Here is a 21,062-nt window from a genome sequence, read left to right on the forward strand (position 1 = left end):
ATATTCACGGATTAACCTGGCAAGTATTGGGACTCCCAAAGTTTATAGGATGTGCTACCTCACCGCATCTACGTATAGCATTGAAAGGTTTTTCTGCTTTATCCAGGTGAAATTTGGAACCTTATTTGTTCGTCGTCCCGATTCGTTACTCGTTTAAAGTTGCGGACAGAACCACCAGTGTTTGTCTAATAGACGTGTTAGTAAAGATTTTGCGAGAATTCCCATGCTAAAAGATTATAAAAGGTAAAAGATATCCCCCGGTTATACCTCCGAATTTAGGTTGACTGAAAACCATGTTCGATTTAATTGGTGCTCTCTTTCTACGTAATAACTTTTGTTTGACGAGAGGTGGCGTTTTCTACTTTTCACTTCGGAGGGCTTTTTATCTGGGCAGTGACCCTGAATGTTACCTCATGCAGTGTAGGTTTTTTCGAGTTGGCCGCACGCTACTGATAAAATTTTGAGTAGCTAGGTGACCGTGAGTTAGCAAATACCGTCCCCACAATTGATCAATATCAGTTAACAAACTGATAGCGAAATGCAAACGAGGTCAAGCGGCACACTTACTGGCTGATTTCTCCCGTACTACGTTTTGATCTGATGAAAAGATTAAAAGGACACATGTTTGAATCATGCTGCTAGATCAAAGCTCTAATATGAGGAAAATTGAGTCATCTCATTAGAAAACAGTCTGAAAAAGATAACTGAGGTGTAGGTATTTCTTGCAAGACTTTACTGCAGCCAGGAGTCTTACTGAAGTCCCCGAAGGCCGTCCGTACAGAGTTCATTGCTGGCCGCTCCAGTTTCCAAGTTCTAACTTCAATGTTACGCACTAAGCCAGAAATATTAGGTGCCATGGTACTGTAAGAAGATAGAATCCTCCTTCAACTATTCTCATCAACTGATTCACCTTTTCTTCTCCCTATTCCGTTCATCCATATTACTCCCATAACCTATTTCTTCTGATCAGGCTTTAGCTGTCAGCGCAATAAGAGCACCAATGCCGCCGTTTAGTCATGACATTCTTGTGTGTTTAACTGACCGCATGCGTAAGACAAAAGATCTTAATCTTTGCAAACCTTCTCCGTATTCTGCCCACGGGAGGTTATAACTTGACAGCTGTTTCAAGTGAAACATCACGATGCGTGAAAATCGTACGTTGAGGTTCAATACTAGCACCCAATTGACAAGATTACAGTTTGTTGCAAACTAGTCAAAAAACTTTGTTAATATATCTGGAACGGGTATAGAAGGCTCGTTCCAAACACACTTGTTATTTTCATGAAGAAAACTACTCACAAGGTTGCTGAAAACTCTTCAACGGCCCACGATCGTTCTTTGTTGTCCTTTTATGGCTCATCAGGTAGGCACAGTCCCGGAGTTTCCATCATCCTTATGTTCTACTTGAATCCAAATTGCACTGTTTTCGAGAAATACATTCATTCGCAAATCAATTTGGTTTTCACAAGAGACTCAACTGAATCTCTCGTTTATGATGTTCTACAACTGAATGTACTGCACACAGGCTGCCTCATATTTCAGTCCGTACGATATTCGAGATATCGCAGTATATTTTCATGAAGGATACTACTCACACTGTTGTTATCCTTTTAGGTAATCCTAGCAGACGATGTTAGCATGTAAACTGAAACACGCCGATGCCTCGACTAACAGATGAAACACCTTTGCGTACAAGTTGTCTTTCAAGATTGACGTTGGCAAATGACTGTTCGAACAGCCTATAAAACACCACTCTGTTAAAAACTACTGTCCGACTTTATTGCCGAATTGTCATCGTCCGTTCGGCCAAAACCTAGGCGCTATTCTATTCCCACGGAAAGCAACCCTATTTCACTTGGTCTTACGTTCTAAACTGTGAGTACAATACAATCACTGAGGGTAAGTGACTAAAGCTGCATGATTTTGTGTTGATAACTAAGACCCAGTGGTTTCTATTTTGTGGGTAACAGCTAAGGAACCTGGGATGAGTGGTCCTATTTAGAGAGTTTTCATTACAAGAACGAACCAAATCCTGATTTCATTATGATAAAAGAATGATCTCAGAGAAAAATGTTTACATTTTGAAGAAATCTACCTTGTACTTAGTCGACATCGTTTGAAGTAAGAAGTGAATCGCTGATCAAAATGGCTACTTTCTGGGAAACTCTGTTAGTTGAGGCACAAGCTGACCAGTTGTTCTTGGGTTTGCTGGATTGGTCGTTCAAAGTTATACCCATTACAGGCAGACGACCAACCTCACCAGTCGTGTGGGCACAATTCCAGTGGTCAACGCAATAGTATTTTAAAAAAATCCCCATGGTATGGGAAATGTAGTTCACCTTATATTCACCAATGCTGACCTGCCACATACTGAAAATTCCAAAGTAGCGTTATGATATATTTCACTCTGGGTGCAACAGAATAGTTGGGCCATATGACCCTCAACGACGAACATATTTGCTAAACTACTACTTTTATCCTTATAATTATTATAATGGTTATTATTGATGTTAGGCCTTGGTACGGCGCCTGAGGTAAAGTCACCTCTTTCTCCGCCTATTGGTACCCTTCAAGTGTGCGGACACTATCGATACAAATTTGTATAAATTTATAAATTTATTGCATTCATCGTTTTATTACTTTATATATATTATTTGACGAGAAGCAAATCCCTAGTTGCCTCAGAATAAATAGGGCTGATAATCTGGCCAGCATGAAAAGTCCAAGATTTTAGGTGAAGCTTTACAAGTACTTTTAAAATTTTGCTACTCCAACTGTATCGAAAGTGGATACAGATGTATGAGCTTGTAGTCATCGACCGCTGTGCGAGAAACAGCTACCAAGAATCAAGCCACTTCTACCGAAATTGAAGATAGCTTACAACAGACACCTGAGAACCACATATTCTACTCCTTTAAATGCAGGAAACATCTGAAAATTCCATTGGTCAACTTATTATTTCGGCGACAGATATCATTTCTTAGCTGAAGTTGAAGCCTCACACTAATGAAGGAGTTTCTTCTCAGGAGAATCTAAAATTGGAACTCTGACATAATTATCGAAGTGTTTTTATTCTGTGAAGCGGGGTCAACAGCCACCCAAGTGTACTGTGCTCAGGCGATTGGGTTTACATATAAGTTGCATGGTTCTTTTCGTCGACCCAAACAAGTGGAGGATCAGTTTTCAAACCAGTGCTAAATACAGCATCTCCTGATTTGCTACGTTCAGAAAATGCCACGGAACATCTGCCACACACATGATGCAACATCAATCAACCTTTGGACAGCTCCAGTGGGAACGGTGGCTTCCAGATACTGTCAGTAGAATGAACAGTGGTCAGCCAGTTGGCGACCATAGTCAGCAACGTCATACAGTTTTGCTCCTGATAGGTAAACGCTGACAATTACCAGATTAACGGCAACAGTGAACAGGGTTTTCCCGACAGCTTTAGCTAGCCTGACTCGATGACCAATAATAACATTACAACCTTCTCCGAAAACTCAGCTGCACTTGTTTTGCTCATTAGGATAGAAAAGAGCAGCGAATACGCGGTGGCATCTTTCTAACGATACTTGGACCATAGGGAATGTTGCAAATTATTGGTAACCCAGAGGATACTTCAGCTTTTGGCCTGTCAGTTTCGTTACCAGTTGGGCAGACACAACGTCAGTGCGCAGACGAACAGGCCAGCAACTAACTAATACTCAGAGCAGGTTTGAAACAACTCCTGAGCAGGAATCAGTCGAATAAATGTAGTTTTGAATCTTTTTGTCTGATGAATAGTGCTTATTCTGTTCTCATATGATGAAAATGAATGCTGCTTAAGTTTTCAAACGGAATATGAGGATCCCACATAAATAAAAAGCAAATCCGTAATTTATTACAAGCGTTGGAGGATAATTCGAAACAACGGATAAAATGTACTACGAACCGTACTACAAACCAAGATGTATCGATTTCGTACCAACTGTTTTAAAGAGCGCCGCGTACCGGATGTGAGATCAAACTGTTCTATCATCTATGAAACCACTGTGTCGTGTGTCCGTTCTATGGATCACAAAATGAAACTAAATGCAGAAATCAGCTTAAAACAAAACGCCTTCAAAAAGACAATTTTGCTAATTATAAAGACGTCCTGAAAGGCCTCATGATCTACACTGACGTAAATGCTTTTGAAAAGTTGAAAACCTGATTATTTCGAACTATTTCTTCATATTCAAACTAGTTTGGCACCAGCTGGGACTGACTCAATAGTCAGATAAATCTCTAGTTTATATTAATCTCTAAATAAATATGCTACCCAAAGCCATCGCTTGAGTAATTTGTACTATTATTCATGATTCTGAGTCACTTCCGTTTACCCAACCAAACTGCAAGATTGACAATGACCTTGGAAGCGATGACTACCAGTCTCACCTTCTTGTAAGCATCACACTGATGCCGTATCATAAAAGAGGCATCTAACAGCTGGATGGCAAAATAGGCGCAACCAATATACCGTTGCGCAAAGATTTTTATCGTCCTTATAAGTAGCGTTATGTTCAGAAAAATATTTCAATCCCTTAACGGAATACCTTCAGTTGAAAGCAAATTTAATTTTGCGGGAGACTCGCCTGAAACCTAGCTGAATCCCTCGTTTATGACGTTATGAGTCTCCTGCAAAACCAAATTTGTTTGCAAATGAGTGCATTTCGCTAATTTCATGCAATTTGATTTCAAGTAAAACAAGGTTGACGGAAACTCGAGGACTGCGCCTATCTAATAAACTCCAAGAAGGACAAAAACAGTTGGACAATTTTAAGCATCATTATGAGTGGTGCATTCCGATCCCTTTTTATCGTGGACGAAAAGCACCTAATTGATGAAAACTCAGTTGCTTGCCTGACTTACCTGATGCACAATTTGCAAGGAAGCTTTTCGCCATGCACTTGCTGTCTGTGTTCAAGAAGAGGGTCAATTCTTTAATGTGGCTTGCGATTGGTGGAGGATTGTGGATGCCACAAAATTGACCGATGTGCGTCAACGCGCCTGCCGTCCCTTCAAATATCCCCAAGCCATCACTGTAGCAATCACTGTCTTTTCCCATAACCTGTAAAGTAGTTACGCAATTTGCATCAGTTATTTGTTTTGGAGTGTGCGTGAAAATTTGAAGAGTTTATTGGTGTGGGTAAAATCCCATCAAGGCTGGTTGGGGGATAATTGTTTTCCTTCTTTAAATGAACTGATGAGCAAGCTAAATCAGATTAAACTTGACTTAGTAGGGCATTTGGCGTCACTTTTGAGTGGAATATTGTACGTGCAGACCGTTTAAAGAGCAGTCACGCAAGCAAAAAGTGGGCATGCTTTCGGGGTGAGGCTTCTTTCCTGGATGGTCCATGACAGGGTTCTTCCTCAGCCGCAAACCAGCCTGTTGTCCCTTAAGGATCTCCCTCTTCAGAGAAGAGTCCAAAGCAGGCATACTGTTAAGTATATCCTGTCATTTGTAAACAAACAGGTCGTATCGTGTTTGCTACATCGAATATCCCTCATCTCGTATCTTAAGCGAACCTTATACAAGAAAACCCATCTTCATTTTCGTCTCTCCGGCGAGCGGCGCACGCACCCAATGGTTTGCGTGCCAGTTTGTTCACCTGCCTTTCTGTTAGCGGTAACGCCACTAATATCCATTCTCCGATATTTTGGAATTGGGATTCTGAGCTCAGCCATCTGGACTGCTTTGCTGGTCTCTTCGTCAGGCTGCTCTTATTGTTCACAAAAGAGTCTGCCTTTTCCACGTTATTTTTTGTTCCGAACGTCAATCATTATTGGACTATCACTCACTCGACTTTACGCGGCTAGTTCAGAGCCATCAAGTGGACTTTGTCCTGTCGCGAACCTATTGATCCGAGTCGAGGAGAAATTTGTGTGGATCCATTATTTCGACCTAATATATCTGTCTAGGGTGTCGTTCGGAATGCTGGTTGCTTAACTCGGTGCATTCAGTCCAGAATAAATTCTCGATGTGTTATATCGGTGCATTCATAGCCTCGCAATCGTGAGTAACTTACACCTGATAGGTTAAACTCATGGTATCGTGAATAACTTGGTCTGGTCACCTTTTTATTAAACGGGGTCAAACAAACACCTTCACTACCTGGAAATGTCTGAAACTGTCTTGTATACAGTACTTGTCCTATTCTGTGAAAATTCGAGGGTTTGAAAACTGAAATCCACTCAAAAATGTATATTTTATTGTTTCGGATATGGTTAAATTATGATCAGACTTCATCATAAAATGAGACAATGGGCACGACGGTGCAGACCTAGCCGTTGATCGATGACTAGTGCGAGTCTAAAAAATGCCGCGGGCATTGGAAAGTTGTGCAGCCTCACAAGACGAACAGTACTTTTATCGCCACGAAAAAATATCCAGCCAGAGGGAGACACCTGAGCAATCAGAGGCTGAAAGTTGATGCAACTGTTCACTGGTGAGAAGTTCTTTGAAAAACTTGTCCGAACACTCCGAATCAGTCTACTGCAAATCAAATCCTGGAGAAAATAAACTGAAATTTCGAAACCGAACTGTCACGCTAGAGAACTAACTATGCCCGAAATCACCTTCATAAGGACAGCCAAGTTTAGATCAACCTTAGGAAACTTGCTTCAGCAATCTAGATGTGTATTGGTAACCTAAGCTGCTATAAATAAGGGAACTTGGTTCCGGTATGGAGAGACTGAGTTCTCGCTGTCACTTTTACATGGAACACGAGAACCCTGTGCAGAAATTACCACTCCGTCAGCATGGTACCTGTAGCGGCCACTGGTTCTCAGAGCTTATTCTGTGCAAGTTAACTCTGCTGAGCACATTTTGTTCCGCAAGTTCGTGTTTGAATCATACCTTTGCTGTGCGACAGATAATAATCCCCCTTATGACCAAAACTCTTTTGGCCCTCAGGTGATTTAGCAGACTGTCCAGTGAATTCCTGGTTCACTTAAGAGAGTTATGCGCCTAGCAGTGTGAACGAGTAAGGGTTAAAGACTGATTTTCGCGTCATGTGACTATATTCCATGGAGGCAGGCAAGCTTATTCTTTCCGTTATCTTTTAAACATTATCGTTGGGATGATTTCAGAAGCCATTGTGTCAGAGTCTGATACCTCCAACCTATAAACTATTGTAGGGTGGTGCGTTCTGGTTTAAATTGCGCAGACTGCTTAGGGTGCAATGAATTAATTCCCGGTGGAGAGCAGGGGTTGGAGCTCCACAGGTTCACATGTTGGTTACCGATACCCACCGAAAATGTAAATGATAGAATGTGAGTTTGGAAGTTGTACTTCATGCTTTCAGATTAGTCAAACGGGCTACAATTTTCTGAACTGGTGGTCTATCAAATGACGGTGATTCTCCTCGAGCAGGAAGGCGTTAGACCGTTTTTCAACCAACAACCAACGTTAACTTGAAGTCAGGTTTCCCGTTGAGCGTTGTAGGGCTGGTGCAAAGGGTAGAAACCTACAACGGGTCGGAGGAGTTTAGAAACATTCAGCGTTTAGACACTGATGTCACCGGGTAATTGGTGGTCCGTAGTCAGCATATTTGGTCAAAAGTGCTGATTTTTAACGAATGAGTCTTAGTGAAATCAGCTCGCGTGCGTCAGATGAATTGGAATGATGTATTCATGGAAAAGCTTGAATTACCTCAGCCTGGTTGTATCCTTGGTGCTAAGTAGATGACATAGTCGCCTTCGCACATCAATCCCAACCCGACATTTGGTTCAAGTTCAGAGTCAGAGAGACAGAACGTCATCAGCTTTTTAGATTTCTAAACAGTTGGATGAAACAATCGCAAGATTCAGCAAACGAAAAGATTTGTAGTGAATAGCACATTCATCTTAGAAGCTTTGTTACCCTAAACGAGATAGGAATGCTAAACGATGCCCAACTGGTAGAACAATCAGAATTCGCACAGATGGCGCCCTGAAAACCGAGTTAAAACGAGAACTTACACACCGTCGGTAAAACCCAAGTCGAAAGCACTATCGCCTTACACATGTTTGCCTTCCACAGGCGACCCTAGGACCGAAGTGGTATTGCGGAGACCCTGGACAACTATCGAGACAATTTACGCACCAAAAATACTGGAATACCTTCCGATCGAAACCCTTGTAGAAGGATGATTTGCCAAGGTCTATTAGCGACTTTTGTCCATGCAAGGCATCAAACACCGGTCATGAAACAAGGTAACTGTCTGAAATGGTCCATGAAATTTGTTTAACTTGGCTAACCAGGAGGACTGAGAAGCCCGATTCCAGTCCAACTATTGTGTACTTGAACGTTTCCACTCCTATTGTGCTGTATTCTGAAGTTTTTCCTTTGTTGTCTCGAAGTTTACGCAAACTCGACTGCCTGCTATGAACGGAACGACTTTGATCCGATCGCGTCAACTTGACCTGTATGCCAAAACAAGAGTCCCGCTTTTCGGAGGCCAGCCATCCTCAATAACCGAACATAACATCACTTGGACGGATGTGTCACGTGCAGGACCCGGCCCTTCGAAAGCATGCCCTGATTGGTTAGAATGCCGGCTAATCGGGGCCGAGCATCCTTGACTGGAAGCTTCTCGCCCCCTCACGGTGCTTCCAGGACGACGTTGTGGAACGCTCTGTGACTACCCTATAAATACAGTTGTAATAATTTTCCTTTGTCTCCATAAAGGGGCTCTCTAGAGCCACCGTGCCTTTTGATATAGCAGATATACCAAAGTGGGCGGAGCAGGAAGCTAAGGGACTGATACAGAGTTGCACTACCGTTCAGCAAGTCACAACACACGCGGACACTCAAACTTAGCTGCCTGTAGATAATTGCCAGAAAGGGAAAAACCCCAGTTACGTAATGGACGAACACTTTTCTATCCCTTCATTCTGAAATGATAATAATAAGGTGGTTGACCTGGCCAGCCCACACTTTTCACAGTTGCTTCCCCCGACAGTGCTTCTCACATGGCCATTGGTATGGCCGAACTATTCTATCGGTGTTCAGGTCCTGACTGCGCAAAGTACGAAACTCAAACAAATGTTTGAACAAGTGACTCCGAACATGTATTCGAACACACGAGTAGCTTTGTCACGATAAGCTTTCTCCCAACAAACTTCCGGAAACCGTATAAAATGTTTCTGTCATTAGAACGAACAATATTCAAGTACGAAAATAAATTTCCTTCGTTGGAGAAAGGCTTGCTCAGTCAATTAATAAAAAAGCAAAATCTCTGTCACCCATCACCGTGGAGTATACAAGAGTGCACAAGTATCGTCATTGCGGCCATTGGTTAAGTGGGCCCCAAAAATCTTAAAATGAAGCACTGGATGTTGGAGGGGCTATCAAGGCTGTAAATGATAGTTTGAATATCATTCCAGTCGGAAAAGACAGTCACTGACAAACCCATTTTACTCTAGTGCTCTAAGGAACTATTTTTTTACCGTTATAATTTGAACTGGTTCGTTTCCGTATATGGCGATTTACAAGAAACGCAGTCGTTGTCAGACGCCTGATCCTCAGAATCACTGTGAATGCCCCAATTAAATAACACATTCAGCTCTATGAACATAACTCAGCACGACAGCCACAGTTCATCTTACACATGGAAGAGGAACCAGTTCCCTCATTGGTTGAATATGGGAGTGTGATTCCGTTGAATCACCCAGCGTCAAAAGCTACTAAACGTGACTGAGAGTAATTTCCAGGTACTTCTTCTGTTACGATCCCCTAAATGAATGTTACTTCAAACTAGGTGTTCAAGGTCGGCTTATCTAGAGCCAAACTTCAACGTTGAAGAATAGTCTTAAAAGTGGAATACTTCTCATGAAAAAAAAACATTCCGACTGATAAATAAGTAGTTTTCTTCGTGAAAATATGCTGCAATCCCTTGAAGATCGTATCAACCGAAACCACACTCTGTTGAAGTATATCCTGGAACGAAGGATCCAGCTGCGATTCAGGTGAGTCTTCTGTAAAAACCATTTGGCGTGCACACGAACGCAATATATCATTTTCGAATTTTGGAAACTAATACACGAAAATGGCTACAGCATCTCTGCCACATGGTTCGCTGAAATTCACACTGGTGGCGGATTTCCTTGAATCAGCGTATAAATGTTACGGGTTTCATAATATATGCCGAAGAACGACAAACCGAGACGCGGCTAATGAAACTGGGTACAATTTTTATAAAGAGCTGAAGCTGTATTAACCTAAACTGTATGATGCGTATACATAAACTGCATAAGTGTCCTCGGTAGATGCAAAGAGCAATTGGCATGATTCCCCACCTGAAACTAGTTGTTTCTGTCAAAATGAAACCACCTGGTATTTCGCCAGATGTGTTTTCAAAACGGCACTTTAATTTGTTTTGCACAGAAAGAAGGTTTTTGAAAGAACAGCGACTTTGCGGTAAAACACTTTAGTGATACATATGTTATTGTTAGAAAGGTAGACTTTCAAAATGTTAGCCAAGAGTTTTGGTTAAAACAGCCCTCGGATGGAAACTCTATTTTCGGAGCTTGTTGTAATGGCAATGCACGTGCCAAAACTGCACCCTATCTACCTGTAGTGGATGCATATAGAGAAACCCATCTTGAGAAATAAGTTAAGCCAATTACTTCTTTGTTAGGAAAGTCTATTCCGCATTTACCTACCATCCGCAAAAGATTGCCACTGTTTGTGTATCCCATTTACTGTTCGTACACTGTCTGTGTACTCGACTATGTGTTAGCACATCCATTAGTTTGTTTGTCTTTAACCGTCTGTTGTTTTTCCCTGATATCCTTCAGAGTGACATGATTCGGGCGTTAGTAAATTTTAACCGCCAGCGATGTTTCACTTTCCACCTGTGAGACGTCAGTAGTCTAAATAAACCCCCACAGATGATAATATAGCTGTCCAGATTTCTTGCAAATGCGTACGGAATTTAGACAGTCTGTCCTTGTCCCGGACAACATACTATCATGTAGTAACCTGTTGTCACGAAGGTAGTTCTAACAGCCAATGAAATATCTCTTCATTTTCTTTGGTTAGGACATATTATTATATACGATTTTGTATGGTGCATCACGTGATACCAATGATGTTTTTCTCGATGAAGCACATTGAGCAGCTAAGTCCTAAGTGAGTAAATGGCAGTCCTAACCATAAAAACATGGCGGTCTGCAAACACCAATGGAACAAATAGAAGACCTCTTCAGATTTGTTACTCGTTTTTTAACCAAAAAAAAATGCACAACACTTTATACTTTCCAAACATTCCCAAATCATCTCGTGGCACACAAAAAATGGAACTCACAAAGAAACTTTGAAATTGTAACCGCATTTGATAATCATCGGGCACGCGAATTCTCCAAAGACATCTTAGTGGGTACTTCCACCAAAATTCATCGGGCGGGGACTTGATGTAAGTACATGTCTGATTGTAGTCGTATTGGCATGTGGCTGGGATACAGGAAATTAAATACCGCTGGAAGGGCACGTAGCATAGTGATTGAAAAAATTGCTAACTCAGTCGTAAACGGAACTATAAAACGAATCAAGTGACAGTATCATCCGTGAAGCATGGGCAACAAAAATTGCCTGGCGGGGAGGAATATTCTGGTTTAGATTTCCCCCAAAATGCCAATACAGGGCGTGAGGCAGTTTGTCAGACAGTTGGACTGACCACTCAGAAGACAAGTCAAAAGTACCTGTCAGAATGGGCAAACGAGAGGTGCACAAACGCAGACACAGCGCCAGTCGAATGCCACAATCCACCACACAGCTAAAACATGACGTGCCCACGCTCTACTGCTCACTGGTCTTATCACACATATTGGTGACGTATCACTTACAAACTAAGCGCCCATCTCAGATTAGTGACCAACGAGGCACCTTGGTCCCTCAAAACTTTTGAGCTGTCGCTTGAACGGCTGTGTTGATGCAACCAAGTTATGATATTCGGTGTGGAATTGATGTCAATGGGAAAGACAGTAAGCGCCCATTCACGTTTGATGGGCCTGATGATACAGATCGCGATGTTGGCCGAGTGGATAAGGAGGTCTATGTCCATTTGGTTTCAGTAGGAGAAGGATAGTTATGAAAATGCAATTCCCGCAAATGATGAGGATGATGAAGGAAGGAGAGACTGCGCACAACTGCGCATACAACCCCAGTCAAAAAATCGTGCGAAATAAGTCAGTGCTTTGTTAGATTTCGGGTGCAATGGTGCAGCATGATACCAGGTAGGATAACAGTTTTTAGTTGGCCAGTATAATATGTTCCAGTATCACATTCTTTCAGGATCCAAGAGAAACGTAATCTATAAAATCGAAAGAAGCAAATACGCTCGCGTCGAGTTGTTTCTCCATTGGGTTCAAAAAACAACCCTAAATAGGGAGCCAAGCAGTGCTTGGATAATACCACTGACCAATTCGGCTACGGAACACTTTTGAAACGACCACGCAATGACCTAGGAATCGGAGTTACTTTTAGCAGATATACTTGAGAATGGGGACGTAACTTGTCTGGATTCGTTTCATGTATAATCAAACATTTCTAGTAAAGTTGGGATCAACTAGGCAGTCAGCCAGAATCAAACATGGGTTGTGTCTCAGTGACAAGATGATACGAAAAATGAATAGGACCAACATCGGCGCGTGGGTCAAGTTACACAAAATATCGTTCATTATTTCTGATAATTGTTAGCACTAGTACAATAATTGGTACTCCACGCTGAACTAATCTAACATTAGCCATCAGCATACAAATATCCCATGGGACGTTTTCAGTTACCTCGAAATTTCTATTTGTCACCAATCACCTTCCCCATTGTTATCTAGTTTTTATCTTAAAAATACTACTTGATATCTGGTTGCACTAACCATAATGATATATAACAACTATCACCGCATTTGAACTTGTTCCACCCTCACGTAAAACGTGTTGTATACAAGGGGTTCAGAGACATTGCTTTGATGGATTTTAGGATACTATCAGGAAGGTCAGATTCCTGAAAGCAACCTCAGAACCCCCGGAACCTACTGCTCCACCAAAAACTCAACAGGAAAGCCGACAGGCATCCAGACCAGTCAATCATTCAATCAATTCGACAAAACCTGGGGAGTGTTCTTGAACGCCACAGAAGCACGACCGAATGTGATCAGCGTTCAGGCATTTCATAGAGGCACGATCGATGTTGATGGATGTTCATTGCCGCCTATCAAACAGCCTGGATCAGTATCAGAAAGTCTCCTTCAAATAGCGTGGAGCCTTTGAAACTTTTCCTCTCGCACTCGTGTGCTCGTAATATAGCGGTTGTGTTCCCTTCTGTGGGTCTCTTTTCTCCGGCTCTAGGCACTGGAGCGGGTCAGCAGCAGATACAACAGATTGACGAATTAGCAGATATAACATATACACGTTTTTCTATTGGTAGCAAGGGATTGCGTTTGATACAACGTGTTCGGAAAGCTCTTCCATCGGTTGAGGTCTTTGGCTGTTGTTCACTTGTGCTAGATTGCAACCGTTTCGGAACATGACTTCGGAACATGACTGGTTCATGAGACTTACTCGTATGACCACAATGCACTTTACAAGGCAGCCACCAAATTTGTCAAACCGATAAAATGCAATCTGAGCAGCGGCCAGTCAACATAACAGATAAATCAAACAGACATTTATCTTGCCAGTAGTTGAGTACTTTCATGAGATCACATCTTGGACGGGAGCGTTCTCACTCCGTCAGCGTTGCGTGCTACAGAATCAAGCTAATTATATAAAAAGAGACGCAAATAATATAGGTTAGTTTGTTTCGTGGGCGTCGGTATACCTTATGGCTCCCTTTAAGCGGACCCTTCAAAGCGAGTCAGCGGAATAAAACTATCATGATTTCCCTTTTAATTCCATTCTGTCCTACGTGCTTGAAACTATTAGGGTTTTATCACCTGCTACCAGTTGAACTTGGGTGTTAAGTTGTTTGCCATTTTCCCTTCGTTGCGCACTGTACTCGTGCTTTGACCCAGTTCTTACCTAAGAGGGTGAAAAAAGTAAAACTGGCTGCTTTATCTTTCACTCTGACTAACCATCCTGCCCTATCTTTAACCAGTGTACTCAGATGAGACTGCTATTCAATGTTTAGTGTTCTCTCTTTTAGCATCATTCATCATTTACTGGGTGTTAGCTAAGCCTACTGACGTAGCTGTGTTCACGGCAGGACTGAGCTGAACAGCAGACGAGTATCTGACGACATTCTTTCACTCTGTACTGGCTGTTGAACAACCCTTATTCGGCTACAGGGCAACTACAGGTCCAAGGTAAAAGTAACAGTCAGCAAAAAGCGGATGATTTTCATTAACGCGATGAAGAAGGTGAACAAAAACGTCTCAATTATTTGCGTAGTACTTGAAAAGGCAGAGGTATTAGTGGCCATAACATTTCTCACATCCTTCTGTGAGTTAACTCAGTCAAACTGAATTGGATGTGTTGCAGGCGGCCCGAGCAACAATGAACTTATTATCATCAAAAGGGCCTGTGTTTAGAATGGCTACACGAAGCAAGCTTAAGCTTAAACAAGTGAGTAGGATTTTGAACAAAGCCACATTTTAGTGCACACCATTTTGAATGTTAAATCCCTATCCAGTCAACTCAAACAAAGAATAACGATGAGTACATTCTTGTTTCATCATTTGAAATTTCTGAATAAAAACACAACTATGCCGACTGGAACTTCTCCTGTGATGTCTGAAAAACTTGGTGAGCCTTTGAAGTACTCACAGCTTCACTTTTCCACGTGGATTGGGGAAGCAGGAAATAACCAAGTGCGCTTTTTGTGTTCTTACAATAGGTTTAACCACAGACCTCTTTGTTTCCTCGCAGACGGTGAGTAGAGACGTACTGTGTACGAACAGAAAAATATGATACTGCAAAACGAGCCTACTTTTTGGGCTTGTTCAGCTGAACGTGACTTACGTGAAATAAAAGTGGCGTCCAAATGGTCGTCAGCATTCGATCCTTCAGTTTGAAGTTGGATCAACAAACTTGGTCCAGTCGACAGAATCCACAAATCCTCAGGCTTTGTTCCACACCATTTCCCCAGATTCTTCTGAGTGTCCCCATTCACGTCATTAACTGATACATAATTTGTCTCACATTCATTGCCCTCTGAATTTATCTTCATGGACAGCACGAGAAAAAAGTGTTAGCAAGAGTGATGTGACCAAATGACTGTTGGATTAACTCGCTGTTTACTTGAGAAAGTATGAATGTGCTGGTCCAGAAGTAAATTGTATCACAGAAGCATCATATCGTCATCGAATTGCATCAGGAAAACGATTACTTCCCCAAATTTATATTGTACTACAGGGCCTTATTTCACCACCACCAATCCACTTACCAAACTTTCAAGGCTTCTTTGAAAAATTTCTCCAAGAGACAACAGTCTCTTGTAGGGTCATACAGGTCCTGTTAGCCAAGTGGTGTTAGCTATTCAATTCCAAGAGGGGGGGGGCGATGAATCGACATAAGAAATAAAATACGAGCACTCCTTACCTTGATTCTCCACAAGGCAAGAAGAGTAATGTGGTGCGCGTTTCAGCAAGCAAAATGCCATGAATATGCCATGAAACTCAAATAGCCACGTTGAAATTGCAGAGATAAATTTGAGTTAAACTAAGTCCACTCGGAGTTCGAAATTGAAAAGCTTAAAGATGAGGTACGATAAGAGATTTTTTTCATTTTTCATGGTTGGGAGAACCCATATGACTGTTTCTTCCACACTCCATCGTTACGAACCACGGTTACCTTGTCTGGGACTGCATCGTGCAATTAACAGCACGGTTGGATTATCGTACCCAGAGAACTAGTGGCCTACAGAATATTTCGGATAGATTAACAGCATTTCGGGCGTGTGGTATCGACGTAAGCTTTGGGAATCAGTCAACCGTTCTTTATTTCGATGAATCATGTTTCGGTAAGTGTAAAAGCATTCGGCGACACTAGATCTGGAGATTTTTATGCATACGGTTCATTCAGTCGTCACGATAAATTTAGATGAAACACATGTTTGTAATACTGAGAAAACTACAAAGTACAACGTTATGCAAGGTCGTCATCGATGGGATGTAGAAAAGTTTATAACCATCACAATCATTGGCGGCGCTATGATGGTGGCATCCATCAGTGCTTAACTCTCAAGATTAGTTAGTGGAAAATTTCGCTCTGGGGATTATCGAAGCGGCTACCATTTAAGGGTGATAACTTAGACACAATGTTAATCACTTTTGTGGGCAGAAAAATAAGACTGATACAGTAGATTAATCCAGTACGACGCTGTGACGTGATTTAACTAGTAAACCGTTCCGCTTGAAAGCCTTATGGTACATTGACATTTCATGAGCTGCGTAAATGAATGATACTCAAATGAACCAAAAAACTTAAACAAATTGTTAAAACCGCACCCCTTCATCAAAGATCGGTTAGCTGCTTGGATGAGGAATTCGTGGATGGCAGATTGAGTTCGTCTGTAAATTGATCACCCATGTGAGTTGCACATACTTCCCTGATGATATACAGACATTTGACGTTACTGCGACAACGAAGTTCGGATTTTCTATCATTCATCCGACGTACCATTGTATGAGTGCTCTGTGAGCCTGTTAGTAGCGTGTATTTACTAGAACACTTGATCGGTACCCAAAGCGTCGTTTGGCGAGCAGTAGTTGACCGATAATCACACGCAGGGCTATCAGTTTTGTCCTGTTTTCTGATTCAGCTTACGCGTCTGCTTTCAAACGCGCATTTATTCACCTAATGGGGACACCAAACTGCCGGTCCAGCGATTTTTCTCCATTGTGTGACAACCTCTTAGGTCGTCTGATGTTCAAAAGAAGTGGTTGTTTACCCGGGTGGGCAAACTGATAAAAAGATGTGTCTTCTGGTCCGGCCAGATTCATACCCTTTCATAGAGTCGGAACTTTTCGTCGCTTTTTCGCTAGTGAGAACGTTCTTCCAGCCCTTGTCAGAACGACGGATGCTTAGCGGCGGTGTCACCGGTAGCAGTAGACAAGAAGTTAAAGTGAACTTGGAATGTAATAATAGATATCTGTGTGTAGGACTATTGACACAAATGCAGAACATTAAGTTGGGAACAAAAATGTTTCAAACGAGGGTTTCTCTCGTCTGAGCGTTTCAGAAATCGAAAACACCGTTTTTCAGAATTACGGATTATTGCAGAAGAACAGCACGAAGCCTACCAAAGTAAATAGAAATGCGAACTCGCCCGAAACGCTGAGAATCGGATTCACTATCTCGTGTGGTTTACCCTTTCGGAACCCAAGAACTTCTTTATTTCAAGCTTGTTTTCTCGTTCTAAAGTTCAAGTCAATTTACAGTTCACTCTAAATATCGCAGCGATATTTGTGCAAACTTACTTTCAGGGTGGTGAATCGTAACAGAATGGGCTTTTGGAAGGGGCTATCAATTCTCCAATTGCAGCTGTGCGGGCCAGTCGGACTGCCCTTCCACTGGAATGAACCAAGTTCGGTCTTGAACTCCTGGCCACATGTTGCTTTGTGGGAAAAATAAAGATAGTTAGATTTGACTAAGACATGTGTACTTGCCTCATACATTTCCAACATGTGTTTTTGTCACACCATGAAAACGAGCCGATTTAAGGAAGTGTTTTCTAACGAACAATTCTCTTCCGGTTTTTTTATTATTTTCAATTCTGTATGTAGAAAAGGGAATAAAGGAATGAAGTCCATGAGCATACATCATAGACTACTGGCGGTAGGCAGTCTCGTTCAGCTGGTTTTGACACACATAATCGAATAGGGAGGGCACACGGTTCACTTCAGTTACCAGCCGTTAAGCCGAAACTGTAAGGGTGAGTCGAACCGCCACATACCTATTGTGCTTCTTAATATATCTGTAAATTTTACTGGAGTGTGTCGGAGGCCTGGTTCCAGTTTGAAACAGCTATCTGAAACAGACGCATGTTCAATGGTGGCATCTTTGATTCGGATAAGTACAGTGTGCGCTGGCGGAGTAGTGGTAACACGCTCGCCTCTCATGTCAGATGTGCGGATGTGCACTTGTGATGAGCGCTAATAAGAGCGCAGCTCATACCCAGTGCTTCCCCCCCAGGTTGGTGAGGACTCACCAGGAGGATTGCGCGGGGACAGGAGGACGATTGTTCAGACAAGAGTCATATGAGTGTATATTCTTGATGCTGATTCTCTACTCTATTAACCGCTATTCCTGTAGGGTTTACCCTACTTCCTTTATTAGTTGTCCCGTGGATTAATCGTCAACCTTAACGGTGGAACTGATACTTACACCTACTTTTGGTAGCGATCGACATGCGTGGACATGCGTGGATCATTGTTATCCTGGCGGCATTGAATGTGCAGTGAAACCTAACAGATAAGTTCAGACTAGCAATCTCATAAATTTAGGACTGACAAAAAGTCATTTCATGCCGCCTGGCTCCAAGTATCGCATGTACACATTCACCAGAACACATTTTCTCAGTTCAATCGGTCAAACTACCTTCTCCATGTTTATGGAATTTCGGATGGTTGATGCACACCAGCAATCTCCTAGTGTTCATCTGCATGAATATATGAAATAAGTGCCTCACAATAAGTCACACGCCCAATTCAGGAACTCACGTGATTAAGTGATTTGTCTTGTAGCACACCACCGATATAGGTATGGAACCGTACAATAACAACCGCAATAAAGCATTGTGCTATAGATGGATGATACAAAACTTTGACGGCAACTGAGCTCAGGTTTAACTTGATAAGTCATTGAAACGGAATGATACAGTGTGCTGACCTTCGTTTTAGTCTATGCAATAATTTGGCATAAAATAGAAACTAGACTTAATACAGTACTCACAGTGTTCTCGAAAAGGCCTCAAAAGGCCACGATCATTTTCGCGCTTCTAAATAAAAAATTTCAGACTCATCTTTACCTAGTAATGCATCCGGAATAAATCTGGTATCTCCTGTTAGGAAAAATCATGCTTATGTAAAAATGGACATTCCTAGTCGCTAAGGAAGACCGAAAGCTAAACACAGAGCGAAAGGCAGACAGATAGACATACTATCTGTTGGTGCTTTCCAGAATCAACAGCGTCACGTGATGTGCACAGCGGTTTGGGAGACTAAGATGTTCGCCACGAGAGGTCAAGGGTAGCGCAGTCACCCAATGTTTAAAGATAGAAAAAATGACGGTGAACGAACAAAAACCACTGGTTTACACCCTCTACAGTACGACCTAATTCGAAGACAGTGGTATCTGTTGCAATGACGTCCTATGACAGTGAAGCATCACAGTTGAGCATTGAGGTTGTGCTTTCAATGATAGTGAGGCTGAGGACGGAAGGATGAACTAAACACTGCACATTGCTCTTCTTTCTCCTAACCCCAGCTGCAGGAAAGAGAGGAGGTAAGGAACAAACCAAAAAGTCCTTGAGCGTGGGTACTATAGATTTCTTTGATTTATGGGCGCAGTGGCTATCATTCTGTGGGAACATTTCCGTTCGTCCAGATGTGAAGGCTCGGCCGCTTCAAAGTAAAACTACAAATGCAGTCTAGGCAATCATCACAAGAGCTGTTCTGTCTTAACCCAGCTGTGTACTATCGACAGGACTGCGTCTTTATTTCCAAAGTCTTGCCGCCAAAAAGAGGACTGCGTGAGTGTGTTGTTATAAACATTCTGACACTGGGTATGCAGCACCAGGCCCAGTTCATCTGAGAAGAATCCCCTTCCAGTCGAAATATGAATGTTTCAAAGAACCACTTTCGCCATCTAGTCAAATGTTTACAACAAAGTACTTCAAATTCGAATAAGCGGTTGCGAATTAATTCAGGTACAGGCGCCTGGATAAAATCGGGCAAACTGATTGCTGTGTTGCCTTATCGACATTAATGCCGGGACAACCGAGAGCTGTACAATGGAGGAATTGCTCGGATTCAGGAGCTTCATTTGCCCGACGGTGGTGGATTGCGAATGGATGTAGATACATGAGTGATCTTCCATGTATTTATTCTTCCGGAGCACTTTGCGGTGTCAGATTACTATGGAAAGTAAGATGGAAGATCGTTGGCGGATGATGTCATCGCTATGATGGAGATCAATAGTAACGGTGCCCACTGTTATTCAGTTGTTCCTGTTTGCATTATGTACCACTAGGTTTGGATGGAGAACACCGGCTTTCTTGTAACACCACTCCTTTCAAATAGCCGCTGGTTTGTCTTCTGTAAATGGACGTCAGTTATACCAGCTCCTGTTGATCAGCAGGTTACTGTCAAACACCAGATAATTATACGCGTATATATTCATATTGCACAATACTTTCTCATTAGAAGCCCTTCAGTTACAAATTCCATCCTCTGCGATATTGCCAACTAGATGCTTACCATGGCGTCTTGGTTGTGTCCAGTGGGCTAAAAGGCTCTGCTGGCGGTAGCAATACGGTGTGATGTATATTAAGATGACAACCGGATATCCTACAAAACCCAACATGGACCTAATGTGAGCTCCACAATATGACGAAAATGTCCGCGACACATAGAGTTTCACAAGACACTATGGGAACTTTGACTCCTGGACAGCTTGCGAATTTTATGGTGGACATCGCAGACTAGGAACGTTGTGAGTTCTGCCCAGATGTTCAAACGCTAGAGGAATCGCCGGTCTAAAGTCCAGAACACTCAAGTGAGATCAATCCACACTCCAATTTTCAACATCTCTGCTCTAGGAATCTTTCCTGTTGCCAAAGTCTCCACTTTCGCGTGAAACATTTTGAAGAAGGTTCCTAATCTGATCCCAGGAAAACTCACCACAGACGGGAATGGGCTCATCCAAGAATATGTACTTCTCCCCTCAGAATGCACGAATTTTCCATGGATCTGCAGAGTTTACCACTACATCGGTAGAGAAATAATAAATTGCCTTCCGACGTAAACAAATCTTAATGCCCTTTGCAAAGACATGCTGTGTCCACGCAAGCAACTCCGAACAGTTTCTGTTACGACACCTAATCTCTGGGTACCTTTGACCA

General features: G+C 42.2%; 2 protein-coding genes across 2 annotated transcripts in view; one reads left to right on the plus strand and one right to left on the minus strand.

Moving 5' to 3' along the window:
• Window positions 1-8,583, plus strand: part of T265_04134 (hypothetical protein) — a gene marked incomplete at both ends in the record, with an annotated part of 43,000 nt that extends 34,417 nt beyond the window's left edge. Inside the window, one exon of the mRNA XM_009168792.1 lies at window positions 8,362-8,583. Within this exon, the coding sequence (XP_009167056.1) occupies window positions 8,362-8,583 (222 nt within the window). The remainder of the gene's footprint in view (window positions 1-8,361) is intronic.
• On the minus strand, window positions 4,892-17,625 carry T265_13424 (hypothetical protein; the record flags this gene model as incomplete). The annotated part of the gene is made up of 4 exons (XM_009168809.1): window positions 4,892-5,089; window positions 11,310-11,455; window positions 14,960-15,161; window positions 17,419-17,625. Coding segments are annotated over 4 exons (753 nt in total), but the record flags the coding sequence as incomplete, so codon positions are not given.
• Between the last annotated feature and the right edge of the window lie 3,437 nt (window positions 17,626-21,062).

This window comes from Opisthorchis viverrini (assembly GCF_000715545.1).
Source record: "Opisthorchis viverrini unplaced genomic scaffold opera_v5_65, whole genome shotgun sequence".
Taxonomy (NCBI): Eukaryota; Metazoa; Platyhelminthes; class Trematoda; order Opisthorchiida; family Opisthorchiidae; genus Opisthorchis; species Opisthorchis viverrini.